At 60.2% G+C, this 25,578-nt stretch overlaps 1 protein-coding gene across 2 annotated transcripts in view; it reads left to right on the forward strand.

Annotated features, from left to right (window-relative positions):
* The window catches only part of SORCS2 (sortilin related VPS10 domain containing receptor 2), a 495,738-nt gene extending 480,678 nt beyond the window's left edge, over positions 1-15,060 (forward strand). Inside the window, exons 21-28 of one of the 2 annotated variants that reach the window (XM_027545110.1) lie at positions 29-152; positions 1,466-1,578; positions 2,566-2,691; positions 7,004-7,103; positions 7,807-7,909; positions 10,728-10,873; positions 12,403-12,477; positions 12,756-15,060. In XM_027545110.1, the coding sequence (XP_027400911.1) occupies positions 29-152; positions 1,466-1,578; positions 2,566-2,691; positions 7,004-7,103; positions 7,807-7,909; positions 10,728-10,873; positions 12,403-12,477; positions 12,756-12,820 (852 nt within the window). In that variant the 3' untranslated portion in view covers positions 12,821-15,060. The remainder of the gene's footprint in view (positions 1-28; positions 153-1,465; positions 1,579-2,565; positions 2,692-7,003; positions 7,104-7,806; positions 7,910-10,727; positions 10,874-12,402; positions 12,478-12,755) is intronic. The other variant, XM_027545111.1, reaches the window with a different exon arrangement.
* Positions 15,061-25,578: the final 10,518 nt, after the last annotated feature.

A 25,578-nucleotide genomic window follows, 5' to 3' on the forward strand; every position in this document is an offset into this window, starting at 1 on the left:
CCATCCTGAGCCCGGCTTGTGCCCACAGCCCCGCCTGTCCCTGGAGAACTCTGTGACGACGCAGTTTGGGGACCCGGGGGACGTGCGGGTGACGGTGCAGGCTGCCTGCGGGACCTCCGTGCTGCAGGACTCCAAGGTGGTCCACGTGCTAGGTGAGTGCCCTCTCCCCCACCGCGGCAGGCAGCGCGGCTTCTTCCTGGGAGCTCAGGGTCGGGCCAGGCGGGGGTTACCCACCGAGGCGCCGGTCACCCCGGAGTGGCCCCTGCTGGACGGAGGTGACACCTCTGTCTACCACACTTCTGGGGTCCCCAGCCTCGGTTTCCCCATCTGTAAAATAAACACTGACGACTCCTGTGCACGGGGCACTCACGGGCCCCACAGGACACAAGTGAGGATGCCGCTGAGGGGCTTGGCGAGGTCACGCGTCAGGGGACAGAGCTGGGACTGAGCACCGGGTCTCCCTCCCCTCGCCCCCACCCCCCGCAGGCACCTGTCCTCAGCACCCTGACATCTGAGGACTGTCACGCGATTACATCTCAAAGGACATGGGATATTGACTTTGTTGGGAGTCCTGCTCTGAATCTGTGTCCGATTTATCTATTCCCTGCTGGGAGGCTGTGAGCCTCGCCCCCAGGAGACAGTTGCAACCGAAAATTAGTCCTCAGAATGGAAGCGTCCCACCACCCAGAGCCATGTTCCTCTCTTTATCGTGCCGATAAAAACCTTATTTTGCTGTAAGAACAGCATCTGCATGGACAGCAGCCATCGTTTAAGTATTCAGGGGACAGCCCTTGGCCATTGTTCACTCCCGAGCCTGTGGGCACCGCACCCCGAGCCCGGGTCCTTGAAACACTCACCTCCACCCGCACTGCACGTTCATGAGGCACCTGTCCCTTTGACTGCTCACCCTTGCAGAGCCCCCTCCCACTTTACAAATGAGGAAACCGAAGCTCCGGAGCTAAATGGAGAGAGGACAGTTCACTCTGAGGCTCCCAGGGCTCGGTCTTTCTTTCACCACCTGCTGCTTGTTGGTTTAGAAGAGGTGTCTGAGTTGGGGGCCCTGGGGAATTTGAGAGAAAGAGAAGGTGGAAGGCAGGGGGCGGGTGGACTCTGCTCTCCAGGGACTCTTATTCTGGTAGGGGGACAGCCCGGTCAAACTCCGTGGATCCCTGGGAGACGGAAGGCCAAGCTTGTCTGTCCTCGAGGGTTGATGGGGAAGTCACAGAGCAGGCTTGGCTCTCCCTCCCAGGTCAGCACCGCTGGCCTCATCGTTGTCACTGTAGTTGTTGTTGTTATTATTATTATTAAACGGCCGCAGTGCAGTGAGCCCTGCCGGGGGCAGCTGCTGGCACACGGTGGGTGGCAGGATCCACCCCCAGGGCCAGCCCTGGACCAGCCAGGGGGTGTGGCCCCAGCTGTGAAGGGAGCAGGGCGGCGACACTCTCCCGACTCCGCCTCTTTCCAGATCAATTTCAGGTCGTGCCTCTGCAGTTTTCCAAGGACCTGGACGCTCACAACCCCAACACCCCCGAGTGGAGGGAAGACGTTGGCCTCGTGGTGTCCCGGCTCCTCTCCAAGGTACCCAGCCCACCCGTGGCAGAGCCCCTGCCCTTCTTATGGGCTGTGGGTACCCCAGGGAAGTGGGGGGCGGGGGCCGGAGTCCTCAGGGCAGGGGACAGGGGGGACGGGCAGGCTGCCCTGCGTCCTAATTATCTGTCCTTTGGGTCCGCCGACAACAGTGCTTGGAAGCCACTTAGGATCCTTTCACCTGGCCCTGGGGGACACGGGGTCGGAGCATCCTCTTGTGGGGGAGGGGCAGGGCCGCATGCTCCATGCACATCTAGTGAGCACCGGCTGTTTGCACAAGACGCAGTCGCCCTCCTCCAATGGTCCAGAATCTCTTTAAAGTGATTCTCATTTACTCACTGCTAGATACGGTAGACAGAGAGACAAGTCTCTGCCGTGTCTACCGTCAGGGAGCTCACAGAAGACAAAGGCAGGGTGGGCATGGGGCACTCGAGGTCCCTGACCCCCCAGTGGGAGAAGGCACAGCCCCCTAGAGTCATCCAGGGTTGTCCCAGGCTGACGCTCACCATGGCCATGCCTCCCTTTGGCCCATTAAGAATTCGGGTAGTATTATCTTGGGCACTGAAGGGTGAATAGGAGTTTTCCAGATGGATGTGTATGGAGTGGGACTTCCCGGAAGCAGAGCTTTGTGGGTTGAGGGAGCTGCATGCTCAGGAGCCCTGACGCCTGGGAGGACAGCAAGCGAGGGAGGGGCTGCTCACCTGGTGGTGGTGGGAGAACTGAGCTGAAGGGGGGCAGCCCTGGGCAAGCAGACACTGTGGTGGGGGCGAAAGGCTGAGGGCCCAGGAGGGCAGGGATGCGGGAGGTGGACGATGACGCCAAAGGGTGCCGGGGCCACCCCCATGCCAGGCAGGGGTCAAGAACGGCCGAGACTCGGACAGGTCACGTGGGGTTGGAGAGTGATCGTGGGGGCCCTGGAGCACAGCCGGGGACAGAGGAGGCACGCTGGTGCATCAGAGGGGCTCCGTGTCCCCGCAGGAGACCAGCATCCCTGAGGAGCTGATGGTGACGGTGGTAAAGCCAGGGCTGCCCACCTTGGCCGACCTGCACGTGCTCCTGCCGCCTCCCAGGCCCACGAGGAAGAGGAGCCTCACCAGTGACAAGGTACCTCCCGCGGCTGCTGGGCCGGGTGCCCCCCGCGTGGCGTAGGGTCTGATGGTGATACCCGACAAGCACGGGGACCTCAGTCACTCTTCAGCACGTAAAGGCCTATCTCTCACCGATCGCTGTCCCTCCTCCCCCTTGGGGCTACCTCAGCGTCTCGGTGGTGGAGGAGTGGGCGGGGGGCCGGGCACCGGGCTGGACCAGCCCCACAACGGGCACGTGCCAATTTCACTCCCATTTCTTCGGCTGGACCTGGTCGCACCACCCCAGCCTCACTGCGAGGGGTGAGCACCACCCAGGGGCCTCCAGGACCTGGTTTCAGGACATCCAACTAGGATTGGGACTGAAAGGTGAAAGGGGAGCCCTTCACGCCTTCCAGGGCGGCTGTAGTTCCACAACAAGCAGACACTGACGAGTGTGGGTGAGGACGTGGAGGGACTTGGCCCCTCGGTCACTGCTGAGATGGAACGGAAAATGGTGCGGCCGCCGTAGAAGCTGTCTGGCAGATCTTCAAACACGAAGCTACCACATAACACGGCAGCGTCACTCCCCAGGGATGTACCGAAGAGAAGTAAAAATGTGTGTCTACACACACACTCGTGCACGGGTGTCCGTGAACCCAAAGTAGAAGCAACCCAAATGCCCACCCGCAGACGACTGGGCGAGGAGGAGGCGGCCCAGACGCACAGCAGAACATTACTCAGCCGCAAACAGGAGTGACATTCTGATCCAGGCTGCAACTTGGGTGAACCCGAGCATGATGCAAAATGAAAGAAGATGGTCATAAAAAAGCCACTGATGTGCGATTCCATTTATACGAAATGTCCGAATCGGCAAATCCAGAGACCACGCAGGAGTGGTTGCCAGGGGCTGGGGGGGCAGGGCGGTGACTGCTGGTGGGGCAGGGTTTGCCCTGGGAGGATGAAAGCGTCCTTTGGGAGGAGTTAAACGGTAGTAGTGATCACGTGACTGTGAATATATACTAAAAACCGCCGAATGGTACACTTTACAAAAGTAAATATCTCCAAAAAAAAAAGAACAATCAGAACCACAGCCAAGCTCTGGACTAGTCGCGGACACAGATGTCCACACAGACGGTCTGGAAAGAGTGACCAATGCTGAGGCGGGGCTGCAGCACGGCCCGCAGCACCCCTGTGTGTGGGTGGTAGCGCCCATTTTACAGACGAGGGGGCGAGGCTCAGTGAGACCCCCACCAGGAAGCACAGTGCAGGCATGGTGCCCACCACCGCTCTGGCTGCAGAGCCGTGCTCGAGCCATGCCCGGGAGGCCTCCGGGTGGACCCTTGACTGTGCCGGCCTGACCCACAGCCCTTCCTGAAGGGCATCCACATCTGAACCTGGGGCTCCCAGCCAAGCCTGAGCCCTGATGATAGGTGTCTCCGGACGTTGGCCAGCAGCTGGTTGAGAGTCATTGACCCACTTCTCAGATGAGGATCTGAGAGTAGAGGCTGGGTGAAGGTTGGGGAAGACTGCACGGGTCCCGGCTGCCAGCACTTGGCTGGGAGGCTGCACCCACTGGGGGCACTTTAGAGTGAGGGTTAGAAGGAAAGGAGCGGGGGTACTCCCCCCATTGTGCTGAGTGCTCAGAGTAAACCGTGGGGTACTCTCCCCGTTGTCCTGAGTGCTAGTTCAGTTCAGTTCAGTCCCTCAGTCGTGTCCAACTCTTTGCTACCCCATGAAGCACAGCAAAAAAGCTGAAACTCCAGTACTTTGGCCACCTCATGCGAAGAGTTGACTCATTGGAAAAGACTCCGAGTGCTAGAGTGAACCACAAAGTACTCCCCCACTGTCGTGGGTGCTCGGAGTAAACCGCGGGGACTCCCCCCGTTCCCTCATGAGAAACCTATATGCAGGTCAGGAAGCCACAGTTAGAACTGGACATGGAACAACAGTCTGGTTCCAAATAGGAAAAGGAGTATGTCAAGGCTGTATATTGTCACCCTGCTTATTTAACTTATATGCAGAGTACATCATGAGAAACACTGGAATCAAGCTGGAATCAAGATTGCCGGGAGAAATATCAATAATCTCAGATATGCAGATGACACCACCCTTACGGCAGAAAGTGAAGAAGAACTAAAGAGCCTCTTGATGAAAGTAAAAGAGGAGAGTGAAAAAGTTGGCTTAAAGCTCAACATTCAGAAAACAAAGATCATGGCATCCGGTCCCATCACTTCATGGCAAATAGATGGGGAAACAGTGGAAACAGTGAGAGACTTTATTTTGGGGGGCTCCAAAATCACTGCAGAAGGTTACTGCAGCCATGAAATTAAAAGACGCTTACTCGTTGGAAGGAAAGTTATAACCAACCTAGACAGCATATTAAAAAGCAGAGACATTCCTTAGACAACAAAGGTCTGTCTAAGCAAGGCTAGGTTTTTCCAGGAGTCATGTATGGATGTGAGATTTGGACTATAAGAAAGCTGAACACCAAAGAATTGATGCTTTTGAACTGTGGTATTGGAGAAGACTCTTGAGAGTCCCTTGGACTGCAAGGAGATCCAACCAGTCCATCCTAAAGGAAACCAGTCCTGAATATTAATTGGAAGGATTGATGCTAAAGCTGAAACTCCAATACTTTGGTCACCTGATGGTTAGAGCTGACTCATTGGAAAAGACCCTGATGCTGGGAAAGACTGAGGGCAGGAGGAGAAGGGGACGACAGAGGATGAGATGGTTGGATGGCATCACCATCTCAATGGACATGAGTTTGAGTAAACTCTGGGAGTTGGTGATGGACAGGGAGGCCTAGCGTGCTGCAGTCCTTGGGGTCACGGAGTCAGACACGACTGAGCGCCTGAACTGAACTTCCCCCAGTGTCCTGAGTGCTCAGAGTAAATCATGTGCCCAAAGTAAGGGAGAAGCCTTAGCCGCACACCCGTCCACTGCCAGCAGCCAATCCTAGGGAGTCTGCTGTGTGCAGAGCTCAGGTCTCGGGGTGCCATGCGAGATGCTTGTACGAATCCTCACGATGACCTGAGGACAGAGAGGTGCCGAGAGCCTGGGGTGTGGTTGGGAGCCCCGGGTTCAGATGTGGATGCCCTTCACAGTCAAGGGTCCACCCGGAGGCCACCTGGGTGTGGCTCGAGCACGGCTCTGCAGCCAGAGCGGGGGTGGGCACCATGCCCACACTGTGCTTCCTGGCAGGGGTCTCACTGAGCCTCGCTTCCCTCGTCTGTAAAATGGGCACTACCACCCACACTCAGGGGTCCTGCGAGCCATGCTGCAGCCCTGCCTCAGCGCTGGTCTCTCTCTCCAGACCGTCTGCGTGGGCATCGGTGCCCACAACTAGTCCAGAGCTTGGCTGCGGATCTGATTCTTCTTTTTACTTTGAGATGTTTACTTTTGTAAAGTGTACCATTCAGTGGTTTTAGTATATTCACAGCCATGGGACCACTGTTACCAACTCCTCCCACAGGAAACCCCGCCCCACCAGCAGTCACCCCCCTCCAGCCCCTGGCAACCACTCATGTACTGGCACCTTTCTGTTCTTGGTTCAAGCAGCAGAACCAGGTACTTCCCAGATCCTCCAGGTGGGGAGCTGTGTAAGCGGCAGGCCAAGCCAGCACCCTCATTCTGTGAACAGGAGCCGAGTCCCAGAGGCCAAAATGCTGCTGAGGCTCGGCCAGAGTCCCCAGGGAATGTCCCCCGCCCAGAGGTCCCGGGAGCGGAGCCACGGGACCGCCGTCCCTGGGGGCCTACTTCCCCAGCACCTCTGCCCCTACCTGTGCAGAAGGCTGACACCTGACACCCATGTGGGCTGATTGAGTCCCTTCTGAGCCCCAGAAACTCCCCGCTTATGAATTCCCAAAGCAGTAGGGTGGCCCAGAGGCCCACTGCCCCTCCTCCACCCCACGATCTTGCAACACCACCCCTGGGAGTTCTTGGCCTCAGGTGTGGGGTCACTCGCATGCCTGGGTCACCTGCCCTGACCCTCCTTGTCCTCTTCTTGATCTTCCACCTCCGAGAAGCCTCCCCTGATTACTTCTGGGGACAGGGGCCTCCTGGACACCCCTGGATTACCACACTCCGTGGTCCCTACTAAAGCCGGAGCTCTCTGAGGGCAGGGCGACGCTTGGATCATCTTGTGTCCCTTCAGAGGTTCTTGGTGAGAGTTGGTTGGTGGCTAGCATTCCCATTTTACAGATGGGGTGACTGAGACCCGGAGAGGTGCAGGGGCCCTCCCCCAACCCCCTGACCTCAGAGAGTCAGGGCAGACGTCCGCTCAGCTCTCCCACTCCCCCTGCTGGGACCCTGAAGACACCCCTCATTCCCCCGCTCTGTGCTTTCAGAGACTCACGGCCATCCAGCAGGTGCTGAAAGCACAGAAGATCAGCTTCCTCCTGCGCGGCGGGGTCCGGGTCGTGGTGGCCGTGAGGGACGTGGACACAGGTGAGGGCCCGGGCCGGGCTCGCCTCTGCAAGGTGGGACGAGTGGGCGTCCAGGCCCCTCAGACGACACTGGCTACTGTGTACACTGGGGGCAGAGGGGGCCCCTCTGCTGACCACATGTCCCTCCTGGCCGGGTGGTCGTCTCAGTTAAATCCTGGTCAGCCTTGCTGCCCTCTCCATGGACGCATGGAGCTCTTGCTTTAATTTACGTCATTTAGGGTCTCAGATGGGGCTTCCCAGGTGGTACCAGTGGTACAGAACCCGCCTGCCAGTGCAGGAGACATAAGAGACCTGGGTTCGATCCCTGAGTCAGGAAGGCCCCCTGGAGGAGGGCATGGCACCCCGCTCCAGCATTCTTGCCTGGAGAATCGCTTGGACAGACGAGCCTGGCGGGCTACAGTCCATGGGGTCACAGAGTCAGACGTGACTGAAGCGACTGAGCACGCACGCAGGGTCTCAGATGCACTCTGCCCCCATGCCCACCACGGACTCTCCTCTCCGCTCTGGGGCAAGAATCTTGGCAGGAGCTGAAGGGCCGCTTTCTGCTCCGTGAAGACGCATGTCCATGCCAGCATCGGTCTGGACGGAGCTGTGTCCACTTTCTAGGGGGCGAAGGACCAGGGCCGGGCTTTACCCAGTGGGGTCCCAGGTTCCGGGGGCGGCCGCTGCCCACTCTGAGCGCTCACAGGCCGTTCTGCCCACAGGTCCCCCGAGCCTGGGAGGCGGAGGCGGCTACTGGGCAGTGGTGATCCTCTTCGTCAGCGGGCTCTTCGCGGTCGGGGCCTTCATCCTGTACAAGTTCAAAAGGCAAGGCCGCCTGGCCTCCCTGGGCTCACAGGGCATGTGGGCGGGGCCAGAGGGCCACGGAGGGCTGGGACTGTGCCCTTGATGGGCCACGGGACAGGGAGGGGGCCTCCTCTGGACCCGCGTGCTGGTCCTGAGTCATCTTGGTCCCTGAGGGCAGCCGGCCACTCACAAGCCAGGGAGCGTCTTCCACCCGATCCTCCCCTCTGCTCCCCCACCCATTTTACAGATGAGGAAACCCAGGCTCAGAGAGGTCAAGCGATTGTCCCAGAGCAACATAGCTGAGCAGTGCGGCTCTGACCCCAGGCCGTGTCCTCCACCACCCATGCTCACCCCAGCGCTCACCCACCCTTCCCTCCACGAGCTTGAGCCAGAGCTGCCCTGTGCCAGGCGCCCCACAGCAAGGTGGGGGGTGGGACTCCAGCTTCTTTTGGGAAGGAGTCAGGGTGGGTTAGTGACACCCAGGGTGGGAGCAGCAGGGGCTCAGGATGAGGCTGGGTGGGTGGCAAGCTCAGTGTGCGGTCATCAGAGGGGCTGTGGTGCCTCCTCCCCTCTGACCTCGATCCTCATCTGTAAAATGGGTTTAACAGCCCACAGTGCCGGGATTATTCATGGGCACCCTCGGAGGCGCTGGAGAATCTGATCTTACCCGGATATGGGGCCTGGGGATGGACACAAAGGCCAGAGAGTGTCGCCAGACTCATGCCCTGCAAATCCAGCTGTGAGATCCGACCCCCGCGTTTCACCCCATCTGGCTGGTTCGACTCCAGTGGCCTCGGGGTCTCCTAGCTCAGGGTCACCATTGGGAACAGTCTGGAGACATCCTGACCCTCCGGCTCCTGCTCCTTGGAGGCCAAGGGTCCCTCCTGCAGCCCAGGACTCTGCTGGGTCTCTGTCCTCCAGGACCATTCACACTGGGCGACCCACCCTCCCGACCTGCGGGGCAGCCCAGATGGCAGCAGGGCTGGGTCAGCCTCCCAGACCAGCTCGCCATCCAGTCTGCGGCTCTGGCCAGTCTCTTTCCCTCCCTGGGCTTCAGTTTCCTCATCTGTAAAAGGGGACTAATCAGGAGGGAGGCAGGAGAAAGGGAAGAAGAATAAGCAGGCAGGTGCAGAGGCAGGGCCCTGTCGCCTGCAGACATTGTCCGGAGCACATCTCCCTTCTTACCGTGATGTGTTCAGTTGGAACCTTGTGAAAACCTCCCGGCCCTGGCCTGGCTCAGGCAGGCTGTTAGTGGGTGAGTCCCGAGAGGCTGCAGAGAGGACGGGTGAGACGCTGCCTCCCAGGTCAGAGCTGTGCTGGAGGCACGGGCTAGACTCAGGGTTTGGGCCCCCACCCCCTTCTCTTTCCCCTCGGACCTTAGTTGGGGCGAATTTGGGCTTCTCCCAGGGTAACCCACCGCAGTCCTCCTGCCTGGAGGATCCCGTGGACAGAGGAGCCTGGCGGGCTACAGCCCATAAGGTCACAAAGAGTCGGACACGACCGACGTGACTGAGACCAAATGAAGGGCTCCTGAGAACTGCAGGGTGGCAGGAGTTACCCAGGCAGCAGAAGGCAGGCCTGGCAGGTCAGGCATGAAAGGGGCAGGATTCCAGTCTCTTTACCTTGCCATCTTCAGACCCCCCGAGGCCCAGAGTGCAGCTCCCATGAGTTGCTCCAGATTTATGGCTCCAGTGTAAATAGTCCCAAAGGCACCTTGTCTCCAGAGGGGGCGGGGAGGAAGGGAAGACCTTGAGCCCAGCCCAGGAGCCGGCCCCAGGAGAGGCAAGGGTGTGACCGCTGGGCTCACCCAGCGCTCTGAGGGCTTATTTCTGAATTAATCATGGGAGGGTGGTTACCATGGAAACAGTGGACGGAGCACAGTTCTGGGGGTGAGTGTGCCCCCAGAGCACTGGCGTCACCTGGGGAAGAGAGCAGAACAGATGGACAGAAGTGCCCCATTTGTCCGGATGCTTTAAGCTTTTTGGGGAGCTGGACTTTCCTAGCTGGCGCAGCCGTCAGCCTGGCTGGGCCTGCCTGCATAACAAGCAGCTCCTAAGTCTCAGAGGCTCTCAGTCACCGAGTGCTGTAGTCCCCTGGGGCCCATCATGACCCAACCCACCCCCGCGGCCTGAGTGTGCATCCTGCCATCTCAGTATTTCCAGAGAACTGCCGCTGTTGGCGAACTGCCGATGGTGGCTCTGAGGAAGCCCACCCTCCCACCGAGCCTCAGTTTCCTCATCTGTAAAGTGGAACCATGCATCCTTTGGAGTTTTACTCCAACTAAGTGGGCGTCACACACGAAGGAGCCCGGCCCAGGGCCCTGAGCCCAGTCCCAGCTGAGGCAGAGGGGGGCTGTGCCCTCCATCTCCTTTCCCTCTGCCCTGGAGAGGATGGGCACTAGAGGACGCCCCAGGGCCTGGGCAGGGCTCAGCAAACACCTCTCAGAGCCTGTCAGCATCGCATGCCTTGTGGAAACACACACCTGATGACCTGATCAGAACCTGGAGGTGATGGGTGACAGGGACCTGAAAGAGATAAAGAAACACCCTCTCCCTGCAGCACGCTTCAGGGGAGACAGATGGACGGTCCTTGATGGGGTAGAGGCAAACCCAGAGCTGTGGGAGCTCACAGGACGGAGGGCTTCCTGGAGGAGGTGGCTTGGCACAGAGGTGGTGCAGGAGGGCTTCCTGGAGGAGGTGGCGTGGCGCAGAGGTGGCGCAGGAGGCAGATCCAGGAGCGATGAGAGCACCACACAGAAGGGTGGGCTGGGGGCCTCCAGGGACAGGCGTCCCAGGCAGAGCCCTGATCTCCCCGCCACCCACCACCCCCTGCCTTGCAGGAAACGCCCCGGCAGGACCGTGTATGCCCAGATGCACAACGAGAAGGAGCAGGAAATGACAAGCCCCGTGAGCCACAGCCAGGGTGTGCAGAGCGCCATCCAGGGTGAGGAGTTCATAGAGGATGAGCTCCACCCACAGACTCTAGGTAACGCCCGCCCCCAACACCCCCTCCGCCGGGAGCCCCTCCACCACCACCGCCAGGCCTGGGGCCGGGCAGGCCCTACCCTGGGTCCTCTCCTTCTGACAGGTGATGGCAGGAGTCCCCTGGGGCTGCCAGTGGACCCGGACCCCAGACGCCCGTCCCCACAGTCCCCTGAGGGGTGGGAGAGACAGGAGCGCTGGCTTCCATGGCAAAGCTGCTGTGTTCTGGGGGGTCCCGGGGTCCTCTCCCCACAGTCACCCCCTCCACGCTCCCGGCATCCCTCCCGTCACTGGGAAGACGATGCCCTTGGCCGTGCGCACACGGACATAACCACCTGTGCACAGCCCTTTACAGTTTGTACAGCATCTGTTTCATGACCCCATTGCCCCCCCCCAGTGGCCAGCGGGGAGGACGGAGCAGCTGCCCGCTTAGTGGCCTCCTCTAGGGGTGGGGGTCTGTGTCGACCTCCGGTTCTCTCTTGGGGCCTCTCATGAGCTGGCATTCGTGGGCTGAGCCCCACCACGTCGAAGCTTCTGCCAGTGATGACGCAGCAGCTGGCTCAGCCCACTGCACCGTCCACCCAGCGCCTGCCTGCGGCCTCTGCGCTGCGGAGACCAGGGAGGGGACAGCCTGGCCGTCACTGCTGCCCCTTGGTTCTGACTCTGTGGTTGAGGTGACCACAGTCTGTCCATCTTTGGGGAAGACACACACTCTGATGGGACAGCAGGCCCCATCTCCACTCCCTCCTCAACCCACGGGGAGACTGAGGCCCGGGAGCCCTGAGTCCCGCCCGAGTACTGGAGCCGCCCACCCGGTCGCCTGAGCGCTGAGTGCTCCAGGCCACGTGAATGCTGAATGCTCCCAGCTGCATGAGCACTGAGTGCTCCAGCCGGCATGGCTTCCTCCATAGCCCAGCAGGGGCACTCCTTTTCAGAGCTGAGACCCGGACTGGCCCGGGGCCAGGGCCACACAGCTGGTGGGAGTCCACGGGCTGGGGTCCAGACCCTGGGGCCCCAGCTCCCCCGACCCTTAACAGTCGCTCTGCACCCCACCTGCCCTGCACGCCCCGCCCTTGGGGTGCTGTGACGTCCCCAGTGGGGCCCGAGGAAGCTGCCACCTGGGGGGGGGGGGTGTCATCGCTGCTCTTTTATCCCCTCAACCTGTATCTGCCGTGTCCCTGGGACTCGGAGGCGGAATCGCGGCCCCCATCTTTTAATCGGCTAGAAGTGAGGTTCAGAGGTGACGTCGCCCACCCAGGCGGCCCAGTGGACAGGTGGCTGACCTTGGACCCAAAGCCCGGGGCCGGCTCACGACCCCGTGGCCCCCACGGCCCCGCTGGAACCTCTGGGCCGCTCCGTCTCGATGCGCCCGGGAGGTGGGGGCTCCAGGCGGCCAGCGGCCACGCCTCTGCTCCCCGAGGGTCTCAGAACGCGGCCCCGCCCGGGACCCTGGCGGACCCCTGCGTTTCTGACGGTGCCCTGTGCCCTTCTCTCTCCCGCCGCCGCCCGGGGCCTCGTCGGGCCGCCCTGCAGTGGCCCCTGCCCGGGGGGGACAGAGCCCCGCCTACCTCCCCCTGCTGCCGATGCCGGGGCCGGCCCCCTCTGCAGGTCAGTGGGGGCGGTGGGGGCGGGTGGCGGGCGCGGCCTCACCCCCGAGGCCCCCTGGGTCCACTGCTTGTGCCGGCACCGAGAGACCCGCCCTCAGTCACCCGCCCACCCCACCGCCTCCGCACCCGCGTCCAGGCACGACCCGCACGGCGGGAGGAAGCTCGGGATGCCCCGCACGTCGGCGGAGCCGCACACGGTGCACGCGCCGCGCCCGCACGCCGCCGCCCGCGTCCCGCGCCGCTGGGCCTGCCGCGCGCTCACGCCGGTCTCTCCTCCAGGGAACCACTCGGGCGTGGTCCTGAGCGTCAGCTCCCGGGAGATGCACAGCTACCTGGTGAGCTGAGGCCCCGGCGGCCGCGCCCGGAACGCTCTCCTCTCCGCCGCGTCATCCCCCGCGGAGGGCCCAGGACCACACGCGCCCCTGGCTCGGGGTGGGACCCGCACCCCCGCGGAGACCTCGGGAAAGCCTCCTCCTCCTCCCGCCGCGTCCACGCCAGCCGACAGCTGCCCCCGCCCCGTCCAGCTCAAGCCCGCCCCGCCTCGCCCCGGCCCCCAACTCTGGACACTGTCAGCCCACACCCCGTCACTCCGGCGAGGAGGCCTGACTTCTCATAGGCGAGGCCGGGCCCCCTGAGGCTGGGGGGTGAGCCTGCCGGACTCTCAGAAGTGCAGAACCCCCACCCACCCCTCTCCGCCTCCATCACCCGCACCGTGGGCTCCTGTTCCCCGGAGGAACGCCGAGTCACCACTTTCTTCCTCGGAACCCCCAGGAGGGCAGCTCCCACCGCTCCCACGCCCGTCCCTCTGCGGTGGGTCGTGCACACCCCCTCCAGAATCCGGAAAGCCTGCTGCGGGGTCCCCCCCAGCCACCCTCCAGGCCTCCCTCCGTGCTCCCCTTCCTCTTTTTAACCTGCAGAGATGATGTAAATACCTCTCTAGGTAGCCATTTGCGGTTTTTTTGGTGGGGAGGTTGTTCTCTTTTTATTGCCAAGCAGTAGCCCCCGTTCTTGGGAACCCCCTTGCCGAAAGCCCAGGAATGCTCCTCCGCCCCCACTGGCAGCCTTCTCTCCTGCCCCCCCCCTAAAAAAAAGCAAAGCTCCCCCAGCCCCGCCCTCCAAGGGATCCAGCGCCCCCACCCCCCAGCCGGCCCATGTGCAGGCTTCCTGCCCAGGATCCGCCTCGACACAGATGCCCAGTGCTTTGCGATTCCTCATTTCTAGAGGGAGCCGCGTAGAGACCCAGGAACCAGGAGAGGTTAGAAAGGCAGAGCGTGAAGGGCGACAAGTGGTGCCCGCCTCGTCTTAAAGACAGAGCCGCTGAGGCGCAGAGAGGGAGTGGCTGCCCCAGGGTCACACACAGCAAGGGGGCCACAGAGGTGCCCCGGGAGCCAGCCCCACCCCCACCCCGTGCTTCCCACACAGTTCGACCCCCCTCGATCACCGCTCACCGATGCCTAGAGTCAGGGCCGCCGGGAGCATCTAGGGGCAGGGTTTCACCTTTTGCCTTGAAACTGGAAGTCAGCGTCCCCTCCCCTCCCACCTGGGCTCTCGGTGGCCAGAGCGTCCTCCCAGAGGTGGGGACACCCCAGGTCCCAGGCTAGGACCCCGCTGGCCGTGAGGAGGAGTCCAGGATGAAGCCCGGAACGGTGGGAAGCCTTAGCCCGCTTCCACAGAAAAGAAAGGCGGCCTGCGGAGGGTCATCCGCACCCCCAGAGCAGCTCCCGCGTGCGGGAGGGGGCGACCCTGGCGTCCAGCCCCGTGTGTTGCAAATGGGGTCTGAGACCGGTTCAGAAGGGGTCGCTGCAGGTCGCCGGGAGGGCGGCAGAGGCGCCCCCTCCCCTTGCGGCGGCCCACCCAGCTGAGCCGCTGGCCGTGCCAGCGTCCTCCACAACCTCGGGGAAGTGCGGGAGTTGCGGGGTGCTGCGGGGAGAGGCTGGGTTCTCAGGGCATCTGCCTCCGCCAGCCTGCCTGCCGTCTCCAAAGACCCCTTAGGGAACCCCGCGTCCTGCCATCCACCCCCACCCAGCCCGTGAGCCTCATTCCAGGGTCAGACACCTTCAGCGCCGGCCAGGTCCCAGGTCAAGGTCAGCAGGGAGCCCCTGGACGCAGCACAGCAGAGCCTCCGGGTGATGACGCCCCTGTGACCTCCTGACCCTCAGCTGCATTGTCTTGCTGATGGGATAGGGCTTCCCTTTAGCTATTTGTGTTCTTCTCGTATTTTATGTCATCATTTCTATGAAGAGCATTTTGGGTGTGCAGACCCAAGAGCCTGGGAATAAGTTGGCATCTATAACCGAATACGTTTCCGTCCCCATAACCGTGTAGATCCACACGTAGGTCTGGGTTTATCTGGTTCCACGTTTTGCGGTCCTGCGTCTTTGCCCTACAGGTATTCACGGGCCCCAGGGAAGAGCGGGCTGGGCTTGGACCGCTAACGTCTCATTCAGCTGGATAGAGCCCACACTTCTATATGCACATAACAGAGATGCGATAAATTCTTTCTTATTTTTCCTTTTTAAAAATCAATAAATCATTTGTGATGCTTTTAACAAAGATTAAATGCATACGATCGGTGTTTGCCTTATTATGAAGCTCTTTGTCAATGTTTCCCTAAACATACACCCAGGGCCCCAGAACTGTGGTGTCACGGAGGCTGGGGCGGGCCAGGGGTCCCTGCACTTTGCGGGGGAGGGTGCCATGACGTTGGCCATCTCGGTCGCTGGACCCAGATGTGCCACCTGCAAAGCAGTGATGCCACCACGCCCTCACATGGGTCGCCTCACTTCTCCTCCAGCAGCCAGCGAGGGGCCCTGGAGCACACTCCGTTTGCCCAGTGGGGTGCAGAGGCCAGGGGTTGAGGGCCTGGAGGTGCACCCCTGCTGAACGGAAGCCCCTGGTCCTTGAAATGCCACCCACTTGTCTTTGAGGAGACCGAGGAGCCAGGAGTAGATAGAGGAAGCCCTGATGTGGTCAGACCACCACCTCCATGCACACGCACACTCACACAGACACACACTGATATACTTGCACACAGAGACACGCAACACACACAGCTCTCACGCAGACTCACAGACACACCCCCTTCCTTCTCTGGACCACAGTACATGGAGTTCAGTGTCGTCAGCATCCTCAAAGCCTTCTGGCCAGATCTCGTGCCCCCTGGGACCGGGGCTGGACCCTAGGCTGGAGCCCTGAGTGAACAGGACACGCCCCTGGGGCCCAAAGGAGACCCCGGAGCTGTGGGGACTCTGACAATGATTGCAGGACCCAACCGGGAGGGGAGGGCTGGCGGCCCTATGGGAACCAGGTCTCCAGGGCGAGGAAGGAAAGGACGCATGGGAAGCAGGCCAGAGCCGGGGCCATGCAGGGCAGGGGAGGCCAGGAGGAGTGTGTGTGCATGTGTGTGAGAGTGTGTGCGCCTGTGTGTTTGCAGGCCAGGGCTGGGGCCATCCAGGGCAGGGGAGGCCAAGAGGAGTATGTGTGTGTGTGTGTGTGTGTGTGTTTGTGAGTGTCTGCATTTGCAGGATAGAGCCGGGGCCATCCAGGGTAGGGATGCTGTGGGGAGGCTGGAGAGGACTGTGTGTGTGAGTGTGTGTGTGAGTATGTGTGTGAGTGTGCGTATGTGTGTGTGCATGTATGTGTGTGAGTGTGTGTGTGCATGTGTGTGAGTGTGCTGTGTGCGTGCGTGCATGTGAGTGTGTGTGAGTGTGCGTGTGTGTGTGTGTGTGCACGTGAATGTATTGCCTGTATTTGTGTCTGTGTGTGTATATTTGTGTGTGTGTCTGTGTTTGCACTTCCTTGTGTCTTTGTGCATGTGTGGGTCTGTGTGTATACTTGTATCTGTGTATATATTTGTGTGTGTTTGCACTTTGTGTGTCTGTGTGTGTGCGAACGTGTGTCGTGCCTGTATTTGCGTCTGTGTGTCCATGCCTGTGTGTGATGTGCGCTGTGAGAGGAGAGACAGACAGGGGGCTCGAGGGCTGGCACCCACGGCGCACAAGCAGGTCTCCATGTGTACGTGCCAGGCCTGGGGGAGTGAGAACCCTCCTGCTCTGCTGGCGGATCGCGACCCCCAGCTCTCGGAGTGCGGGGTTTGTCGGGGGCCTCCCCTGGGAGAGGCCGGCGGGTGTGATTAGACGTGTGCAGCTCCCGTGTTGATCTATCTTGAGCCCCTTCCTGAACGGAGGGCCAGGCGGGGGTGCAGGGGAGTCATTCGGGGCCACGGCCCCTGGGACGGCCCCAGGCACAGCCAGGCCGGCCTCCTGCTCAGACCAAGAGGACACAAACGCTCCCCGCGGCGGCTACGAAGTGCGGGCGCTGTGACCACACCTGAGCTCCTGTGGCCATGCAGGTCCGTGTGTCCTCTGTCCACAGACAGGGAGACGGCGGCGCTGGCAGAGAAAGTTATTTTTAGCTCAAATAAGAGGCGTGGCTCTAACGCTCCAGCGAAGCCCCAGATTCCAGGTGGACTCGAGTTGACTTTGACCGAAGACACCAAGTCTGGCGTCCAGAGTCACCAGGTAGCCACGAACCACGGAGGGACAGACGGAAACACGCAGAGTCATCGACAAATCAGAATCAGAGGAGGAAAAATACTCTGAGGATCTGCTGTGCTCGTCCCTCTGGCTCGGTCAGTAAGACCGACGGCCGGTCCCCGTGGAAACCCAAACAGCTTTGCATCATCAACAGCAGAGTTTCACTTCCAAGGACTTGGAGGCTTCCTTCCCGACCAGGGGTCGAGGGGTGGAAGGGGGTGCAGCCGCAGGGCCAACGAGCGACTCGGAGGTTGGAGGAGCAGTCCCTACTCAGGTGGGATCTCCGAGAAGGGACGATCACCTCCTTCCTCAGCAGCAAGGCCCCGGGACCCCCACAGAAGATACCCCGGCACGTGGTGACACGTCCCCCAGGAGGCGTGGAGGCTGCTGTCAAGACCAACACCCATTCTGATGGGGAGTCAGGGTCAGGACCCCTACGAGAAGGACCCCACCGAGCTGAGAGAGGGCACAGCAGCCCCGATCCCTTTTCCCAGCCAGGCGCACGCTGCAGGGTGGGCCCTCCCGCGTCCTCCCGCGTCCTCCCGCGTCCTCCCGCGTCCTCCCGCGTCCGACACAGACAGTGTCACCAATGGCAGACCAGGCCTTGGCCACAGAGCTGAGAGCGGTCGCGATCACAGCTGAATACGGACCGGCCAGCGCTGACCTCACGCCTCCAGGCTGAGCTCGGGGGCAGCTCCCACCTGAGGCCCCACTTCCAGACCTGATCCAGACCCAATCACAGTGTCCCCCACTGTGTCCAGCCACAGCCGGGCCCTCAGCAGCTCCCTTCTTCATGAAGGGGCAGGGCGGGCCCTGGGGGCAGTGAGTAGCCTCTGTGTGCGGTTGCTGTTGACTCAGCAGGACCAGCTGAAGGAGGAAACCCCCCCCGACCTCCGAGCTCAGCGGCAAAGAGGGCGGCCAGACGTGCCCACCCTGCTAATGTGGTGGGGGCCGGGGTGGAGGCTCTTGGGCAGCTGCCCTTGGCCCCTGCTCATTCTGATTCCATTTGGTGTGAAACCTTCACCCAAGCCTCGGGCTGCAGGAGTGATCACCCCGCACTGCTGTTTCCAATGGGACGTGCTGACCAGGGTGGGCCCGGCCACTCCCAGCCACCCTTCTCCTGGCTGCGCATGGCCCCGTTTCCACCATGGCCTTGTTTCCACAACCTGGGCCCGTGAGGCCCAGGGGACTTTGCAGCTCCTTGAGCTCAGAGTTGCCAGTTGTAGGCAGTGCATGCACCAGCCCAGGCGTCTTAATGGCCCGTGCCCATGACCCCCTGGCACTGGTGTGATGTTATGATGAGGTTGCTAAGCTGACAGTACTAGCTCAGCAGACAGCACTTTATTCCAAAATCCGCCCTGGCTCTGCGCGGAGACAAAGGACCACGCTCGTGGTTTGCAGCGCACAGATTATGGCCCCGGTGCTTGGCCCTGTCAGTGGTCCAGCAGGATCCCCCCGCCACCATCAGGACCACGAGCCAAGGTGACCACAGGGATGATGGTGGCTCCCACTCAGTCTCTGCCATGTATCGGGTCCAAGGCAGGCGCTTCCCACACATAGCCGTGAACCGGGCTGGCAGCAAGCCCGGAGACAGGTGCCAACACCCCCGCCCCAGAGTCAGGGCAGCGAGGCATAAAGCAATGTAGAGCTGGGGTTCAGCCCGACATCACTGGGTGGCCCAGGCCCCCTGCTGACCACGCGCTTCTGCAGGCAGGGGAAGGCCACTGTGTCCTGCATGAAGGGTGCTTCAGAGTGGGGCTGGGTCAGCCGTGCAGAGACTGCCCAGAGGGTGAGTCAAGGGGACAGATCGCAGGCAGGCGTGAGGACAGAGGCCTCCTGGGAGCCAGTAGAGGGACTCACGGGAGGTGAAGCACTGGACAGCCAAAGCACGGAATAATGTGCTCTAGAATTTCCTGGCAACTCAAGGACAGAGAACCGGGGCAGCAGCTAAGGCAGTGTGTGGACGGGATGAGTTAATAGACCTGGAGACAGAAAATGCAGGAGGGAGAGCAGGGGATGCCGGGCAGTAAGGCCTTGAGGGGTGAGGGGCCCAGAGCCTGAGTGTGAGCAGAGGGTCAGATCAGGTGGGAGTGGGGACCCCTGGCCCTGGGGAACAACAGGGCTCAGAAGCACTTGGGTTGGAAGCTTCTCTTCCAGCTGCTCCACGTTCTCAGGGAAGTTACAAGTGAGGTCATCCCCAAAAGTGAGAAGAGGGAAGGGATCCAGGGAAACAGGAGAAGGTGTGAAATTTTATCAGGACAGTGAGAAAGTAGATTGACTAAGGAAGTTGTTAAGATCGCCAGCAGGGTGGAAGTCTCATGGGAGGTCGGCGTCACAGTGCTCTGTGGAGACCCTCCAGTGTGGCTCTGTTTCTCCAAGCCTCAGGCCACTGCTCAGGAACAGAGCCACCAAGGCGACCTCAGGCTACAAAATGGCTGCAGCAGCTCCAGCCCGGACATCTCCCTCTCATAAAGTCTAGACGCGCTGGGCAGGTCACATGGACATCCCAGGAGGAACCCCTATATAGCTCACTGCTTTAATCCTCAGCCACGTGCTACTGCACTTTCAAGCAGGAGGTGGGGTCACCACACATCCCTGCATTTGGGACAGAACCACCACAGAGAGCTGATGATGCCAAACTCAATGCTCAGCCTGCAGCCCTAACCTCAGATGGAGGTCAGTTCCAGAGGTGCACACACGGTGATGGTCAGCTAGACGCTCGCAATTTGTCTGGGGCAACATCATGCTGCCTCTAGGATTAATGTGGAAAAGGAGGGTTCCCCCAGCAGCAAAGAATGCAGCGAGGGGAGACAGGACATGAGCTCCTGAACCGGAAAACGGTTGGTCTGGAGGGAGTGCTGTTCATTCAAAGATAAATAACCGGAAAGAAATAACAACCACAGCCTCAAGGGGCCCAAAGAACAATCCTGCATCTGAGACCCCTGGAGGGCTGCCCTGCAGGTTCAGAGAGAAGCGAGGTTGGCGCAGAAGAGCTTATTAAAGGAAGCTGGAGGAAATTTTAGAGACTGCATGCGTTGTGTCTCAGTGCGAAATGTCAGAATATGTGGCCTTTTTGAGACCAGACAGAAGAGATACAGGCTGAGGAGGAGGGGACGCCACTGGAGGGAGGTGAGGCAGGAGAGTGAAAAGAGAGGAGCAGAATTAGCCTCTGGGGAGGCGGCTACAGGTAGCCGTGTGATGGACGCGTGGTTGGAGGCCTTTTGTTTCCCTCTACGGGCGGCTGCTGGGAACTTTCAAGCAGTTCCTGAGATTCAAGCAGCTTCTGGTCAAGTTCTCCAGAGCTGCCCGCTTTCGTGCCAAAGACCGAGGCGTTTCAAAGACGGTTCCCAACTTGCTCGTCACCAGCCTGTGCATGGTCACACATGCCTCCGGCGCCCTTTCTGAAACCCTCTGTGTGTGCCGCGTCCAGGGCAGCTGGTCACCTGCGTCCCACCAAGGCGTGGAGAGGACCTGCTGTTTTCTCCCCACCAGACCTGACCAGCATGGTTGAAGGTGCTGGAGTTCTGGAGGAAGAGAAGCCAGCCTCCCTGTCTGCTTAGAAAGAGCTGGAGCATTTGCCTAGACCTGTGAGGGCAGCTGCTTCCTGCCAGGTGGGAGCAACTTCACCAACAGGCATAGAACAAAAGGGTCACCTGCCTCCCAGGCACTGGGTGGTTCAGTCACTAAATGAAATGAACAAAGGGAGGTTAGTCACTCTGTCGTGTCCAACTCTTTGGACCCCATGGACTCTGGCCCGCCAGGCTTCTCTGTCCATGGAATTCTCCAGGCAAGAATACTGGAGTGGGTTGCCATTTCCTCCTCCAGGGGGTCTTCCCAACCCAGGGATTGAACCCAGGTCTCCTGCACTGCAGGCAGACTCTTGACCAACTGAGCCACCATGAAGCTGTCCAACTCTTTGTGACTGCATGAACTGCAGCACACCAGGCTTCCTTGTCCTTCACTATCTTCCTGAGTTTGTTCAAACTCATGCCCACTGAGTTGGTGATGCCATCCAACTTTCCCATCCTCTGTCATCCCCTTCTCCTCCTGCCCTCAATCTTTCCTAGCATCAGGGTCTTTTCCAATGAGTTGGCTCTTCGAATCCGGTGGCCAGAGTACTGGAGCTTCAGCTTCAACACCAGTCCTTTCAGTGAATATTCAGGACTGATCTCCTTTAGGATGGACTGGTTGGATCTCCTTACAGTCCAAGGGACTCTCAAGAGTCTTCTCCAACACCACAGTTCAAAAGCATCAGTTCTTCGGTGCTCAGCTTTCCTTATAGTCCAACTCTCACATCCATACATGACCACTGGAAAAACCATAGCCTTGACTAGACGGCCCTTTGTTGACAAAGTGATGTCTCTGCTTTTTAATATGCTGGGAGCCGGCGTATACCACAGAAGTGGCACAACTTCACCAGCAGCTGCAGTGCTCACCTCTGGCCCTCAGGCGGAAAAACTCAGGAGAACCCGGCGGGGCTGTGGGCGGAGCCCCCGCCCTGCGGCTCCCAGGTCCTGGATGGCGGCCTGCAGTTCCTCTGGGGCCTAAGGCTGCTTTGTTTACTGTTTTAGGAGGAAGAGAACGTTTGATGGAGTTGGGGGGCGGGGTCCCTGCCCCGGGAACCGCTGGGTCTGGAAACCAGGAGGAGATGCGTCCTGTGGACCGGGCTGTATCCCCAGCACTGTCAGGAGCCAGGGGAAGCATCACAGCAGAAACCCTCTGACCCAGGCAGAGGCCGAAGCTCCGCCAAACATCTCAACCCCAGAACCCCGGTTCTGGCAGGGGGGCCTCCATGGCACTGGGGATCCCCAGGAACTTGCCTGGGGTGGGAGCCAGTGTCCACCACCCCCAGAGTGTGCGGGCTCCCCGCCCATCCCCAGCACTGCCTCTGCCCACGTGCTGCGTGCACACCCGTGGGGAGGTTGGGGGCAAAGCCCCTTACAGACTCAGGTTGGCATCAGGCCTCATGGCTGCAAGCTCCCCTGGGCTCTGGGGGCTCCGGGTGTGTGACCGTCTAGATCTGAGAGGCGGCAACAATGCTCCCCACTGTCACGGTGACTCCAGTCAGTCTTGAACCGCCAGGCCCAGCAGTGTTTATGGCTTGATCCGCAGAGGCCAAGGTGAGAACTTAGTGGCATGTCCGTGACCCCAAACCTAGGGACACCGGGATCAGTGAGTCACACCAAACACCTCCTGGGCTCTCCTCCTCCAGAGTTGCCTTCATCCGGCTGGGGTTCGGGGGAGATGGCTCCTGTTCTCAGCGGCCAACACAGAGTTTTTCAAGAAACACCCCCTGTGCCCAGAACCCCCCATCCTCCCCGGGTCGGTGTGGGAGTGTCCCCGGGGACCCCTGAGTCCCCCTGATCCAGAGGGGTGGGGATGGGTCTTCGGTGCCTCCCATGGAGGGTTGGCCATGGCTGGAGTCTGTCGCCACCAGAAGACGGGGCGGTGGTGGGGGAGTGTCTTTGTGGCATCTCACGATTTATAATTACGTGTTTATTAGCGAGGTCGCCCGGGTCACACACGCGTCCATCACCAGCTCTGGTGAGCAGCCAGTGCTGACAGTCATGTTTATAGAGTTCTGCATCTCCAGGGCCCCAGGCGCCATAGGGGTTTCAGTAAACCATCCCCGAATGAGGAAATGAATGCATGGTCAGTTGAAGTAAAGGACAGTGTTTATCCCGATGGAAAGAGAACCCACGGAGGAAAGGATTTCCGTTCGACGAGAGTCTTATGGAGGCTGTAGGACGTTTCACGGACGGGCATCTCCCATCACACGATACTCAGCGTGCCTTTCCCACAGACTGGGGTGTTCAAACCGTAGGTTTTATCATCACCCAGTACGGGGGCTGCGAGGCGGATCAGGAGGTAAGACTGTCACAGTACCCGTTCCCCGTAATGCGGCACCACGTCAGGCCGGGCCAGGCCTCGCAGGGAAGCACCCGGGGCCAGTCAGGAGCCAGAGGCAGGGGGAGATGAGGACAAGCGCCTTCATTTGCTGCAGTTTTCACAGGAAGGAAAGGGGCTGGGCTGGCCTGAGTAATCTGGGCACCACCCGGCCTGGGGGTGATGAAGGCAGGGGATAGTGGTCCCGGAGCGTATGAACCTCATAGAGGAGGTGGCTGGGGTGTGGACTCCGGACGGGTCGCTTCACACGTGAAAGCGGTGTTTGCGGGCGATGTCTTGAAGAACTGAGCGGTCCCGGGAAGGGCCGTGCCTCCAGGGACAGTGAGGCCCCAGCTGTCAAAGCCTCAGAACAAGGCAATCTCCAATGCCCTGCCCTCCGCCCCTGGGCGTGCAGGCTGTCCCAGGCCACACCGACTTCTTGGTGTCCAGGACCACCCCCCAGGCCTGGAGGTGAGTCCACCTGACCTGCTTCCTCATCCCTATCGTGCCTCCTGCTCTGTTTTCTGGCTAGCTGGTCCCTGAAAAGATAGTCATTTTTAACAGCATCGTAAAATTGATGAAGTCCCCATGATAAAAGTTCCTGGGTCACAGACAGCAGCTCACGTTTTCCCTGCCTCCCCTGAGAGAGTCGGGCTCCTGATTTATGCCGATCAGGGCTTCCTGTCGCCTGCTCCTAGAATTACAGCTGGAGGTATAACTATCCTCAAGTTTGTCTCCGTTGGTTGTAGAAAGAAAAACCAAGAACTCTGGGGTCCCTTTTGCTGAGTTTTAAAAGAGATGAAGAGGCGCTTCCTTCGCGTTTGCAAGCCTGCAGGACGTGGCCCACATGCAAGCCAGAGGAAAAAGCGTCAGTTAAAGTTGGTTCTAACGAAGCTTAACTGGGCCCCTCGCCGAGCAGAACCACACGCCGTTGGACAGCAAAGGGTGGGCAGAGGACTGCCCTGGCGGACGGCTTGGAGGGCAGAGGCCAGCTGAGAGCATGCAGGCCATCACCTTCCTGTCGTTTAAGGGGGCCTGGAGAAGCGAGCTTACCTGACTCAGGGCGGTTGCTTCCTTCTAGCAAAGGAAGGGCCCTTGTTACCAGGGGCACGACCAGCCAATACCCAGCCCAGCCCCAGGGAGGGGAGAGTGGAGGTGAAGGAGCCCCCCCCCGGGTCACCTGATCCTTGACCTCTGAAAGGGGGTCCAGGGACTTCACTGGTGGTCCAGTGGTTTAGACGCCACAGTTCTAACGCAGGGCTGTGGGTTCAATCCCTGGTCGGGGAACTAGGATCCTGTATGCTGCATGGCCTGGCTAAAAAAAAAAAAGTCCTGGAAGGTTGGGTCCTGGTGGGTGATGACTTGGGTCTCCGAGTCACACACAGACACAGGCCACCCCTCCTCGGTGACCCAGGCGTCCTGCAGAGCCCAAGCCGACACCTTATTCTTGCCACTCTGGCCAAGCTCTGTTCCCCTGGGTTCCATGTCAGGCAGCAGGTTGGCCAGCCCTCAGGGCTCTTCCGTCTGAGCTCCATCAGCCCTCAGTGGGCTGTGCACCAGCAGTGGCCTTTCCGCTCCTGGCCCTGAGGTCCGAGCGCCACACGCGCCTGCCCTCCCCCTGGCAGTGGTCTTTCTAAAACCAGAAACCTGGCCATCCCCCCACTCCACCAAAAGGCTTGGATGCTCTCCACAGGGGCCCCGCCCCAACCCCCTTCTGCAGACAGGAGGCCCGCGGCCTGATCCCACCCACTCTCCGGATCTGCTCTCGCCCTCCACCACGGTCTCCTGTGGTGCCCTTCTCCCCCTGCTAAACTCCTATTTAAACACCATGACCCAGCTCAAATACCCACCCTGCAGAAGTCAGTCGCTCAGTTGTGTCTCTTTGCGACCCCATGGACTGTATAGTCCATGGAATTCTCCAGGCCAGAATACTGGAGTGGGTAGCCTTTCCCTTCTCTAGGGGATCTTCCCAACCCAGCGATCGAACCCAGGTCTCCCACATTGCGGGCGGAATCTTTACCAGCTGAGCCACAAGGGAAGCCCTGTAAACCCCACCACCAAAGGCAGCGACCTCAAAGGCAGCTGCTCCTTCTCCTGTGGTTCTGGAATACTCCACACTGCGGACATGACTGTCTCCCTTGGCTGGAGCAGGCGCCCTGAGAACAGTCACTTCTCATCGGCCCTGTTTCTGGCGCCGGGCACAGAGCTGCATTCAGAAGGGACACAGATGCTGCCTGATCTGAATATTTGGGTCCTTGGGCTAAAAGCTACTAAAAGCACTATGCTTCTTTCATGAAAGATTTTTGCCAAAGAAACAAAACACGTGCCCCACCTCGACCCCTCCTTATACCCCTTCTCAACCCGGCCAGCAAAATGAAAGCGTTAGTCTTATTCAGTCGTGTCCAACTCTTCGCAACCCCATTAACTGTAGCCCACCAGGCTCCTCTGTCCATGGGGATTCTCCAGGCAAAAATACTGGAGTGGGTTGCCATTTCCTTCTTCAGGGGATCTTCCTGACCCAGGGATCGAACCTGGGTCTCCTGCATCACAGGCACTTTCTTTACCGTCTGAGCCACCAGGGAAGCCCCGGGAAGCAAAATGCCTTGTTGGTAAAACTCCATCCAGCGGACAGTCCTTCCCGTCCGCCCACAAACCAAGTCAGTCAAGACACGGAGGCCGGA

The sequence above is a fragment of the Bos indicus x Bos taurus genome, chromosome 6 (genome assembly GCF_003369695.1).
Source record: "Bos indicus x Bos taurus breed Angus x Brahman F1 hybrid chromosome 6, Bos_hybrid_MaternalHap_v2.0, whole genome shotgun sequence".
NCBI classification, from domain to species: domain Eukaryota; kingdom Metazoa; phylum Chordata; class Mammalia; order Artiodactyla; family Bovidae; genus Bos; species Bos indicus x Bos taurus.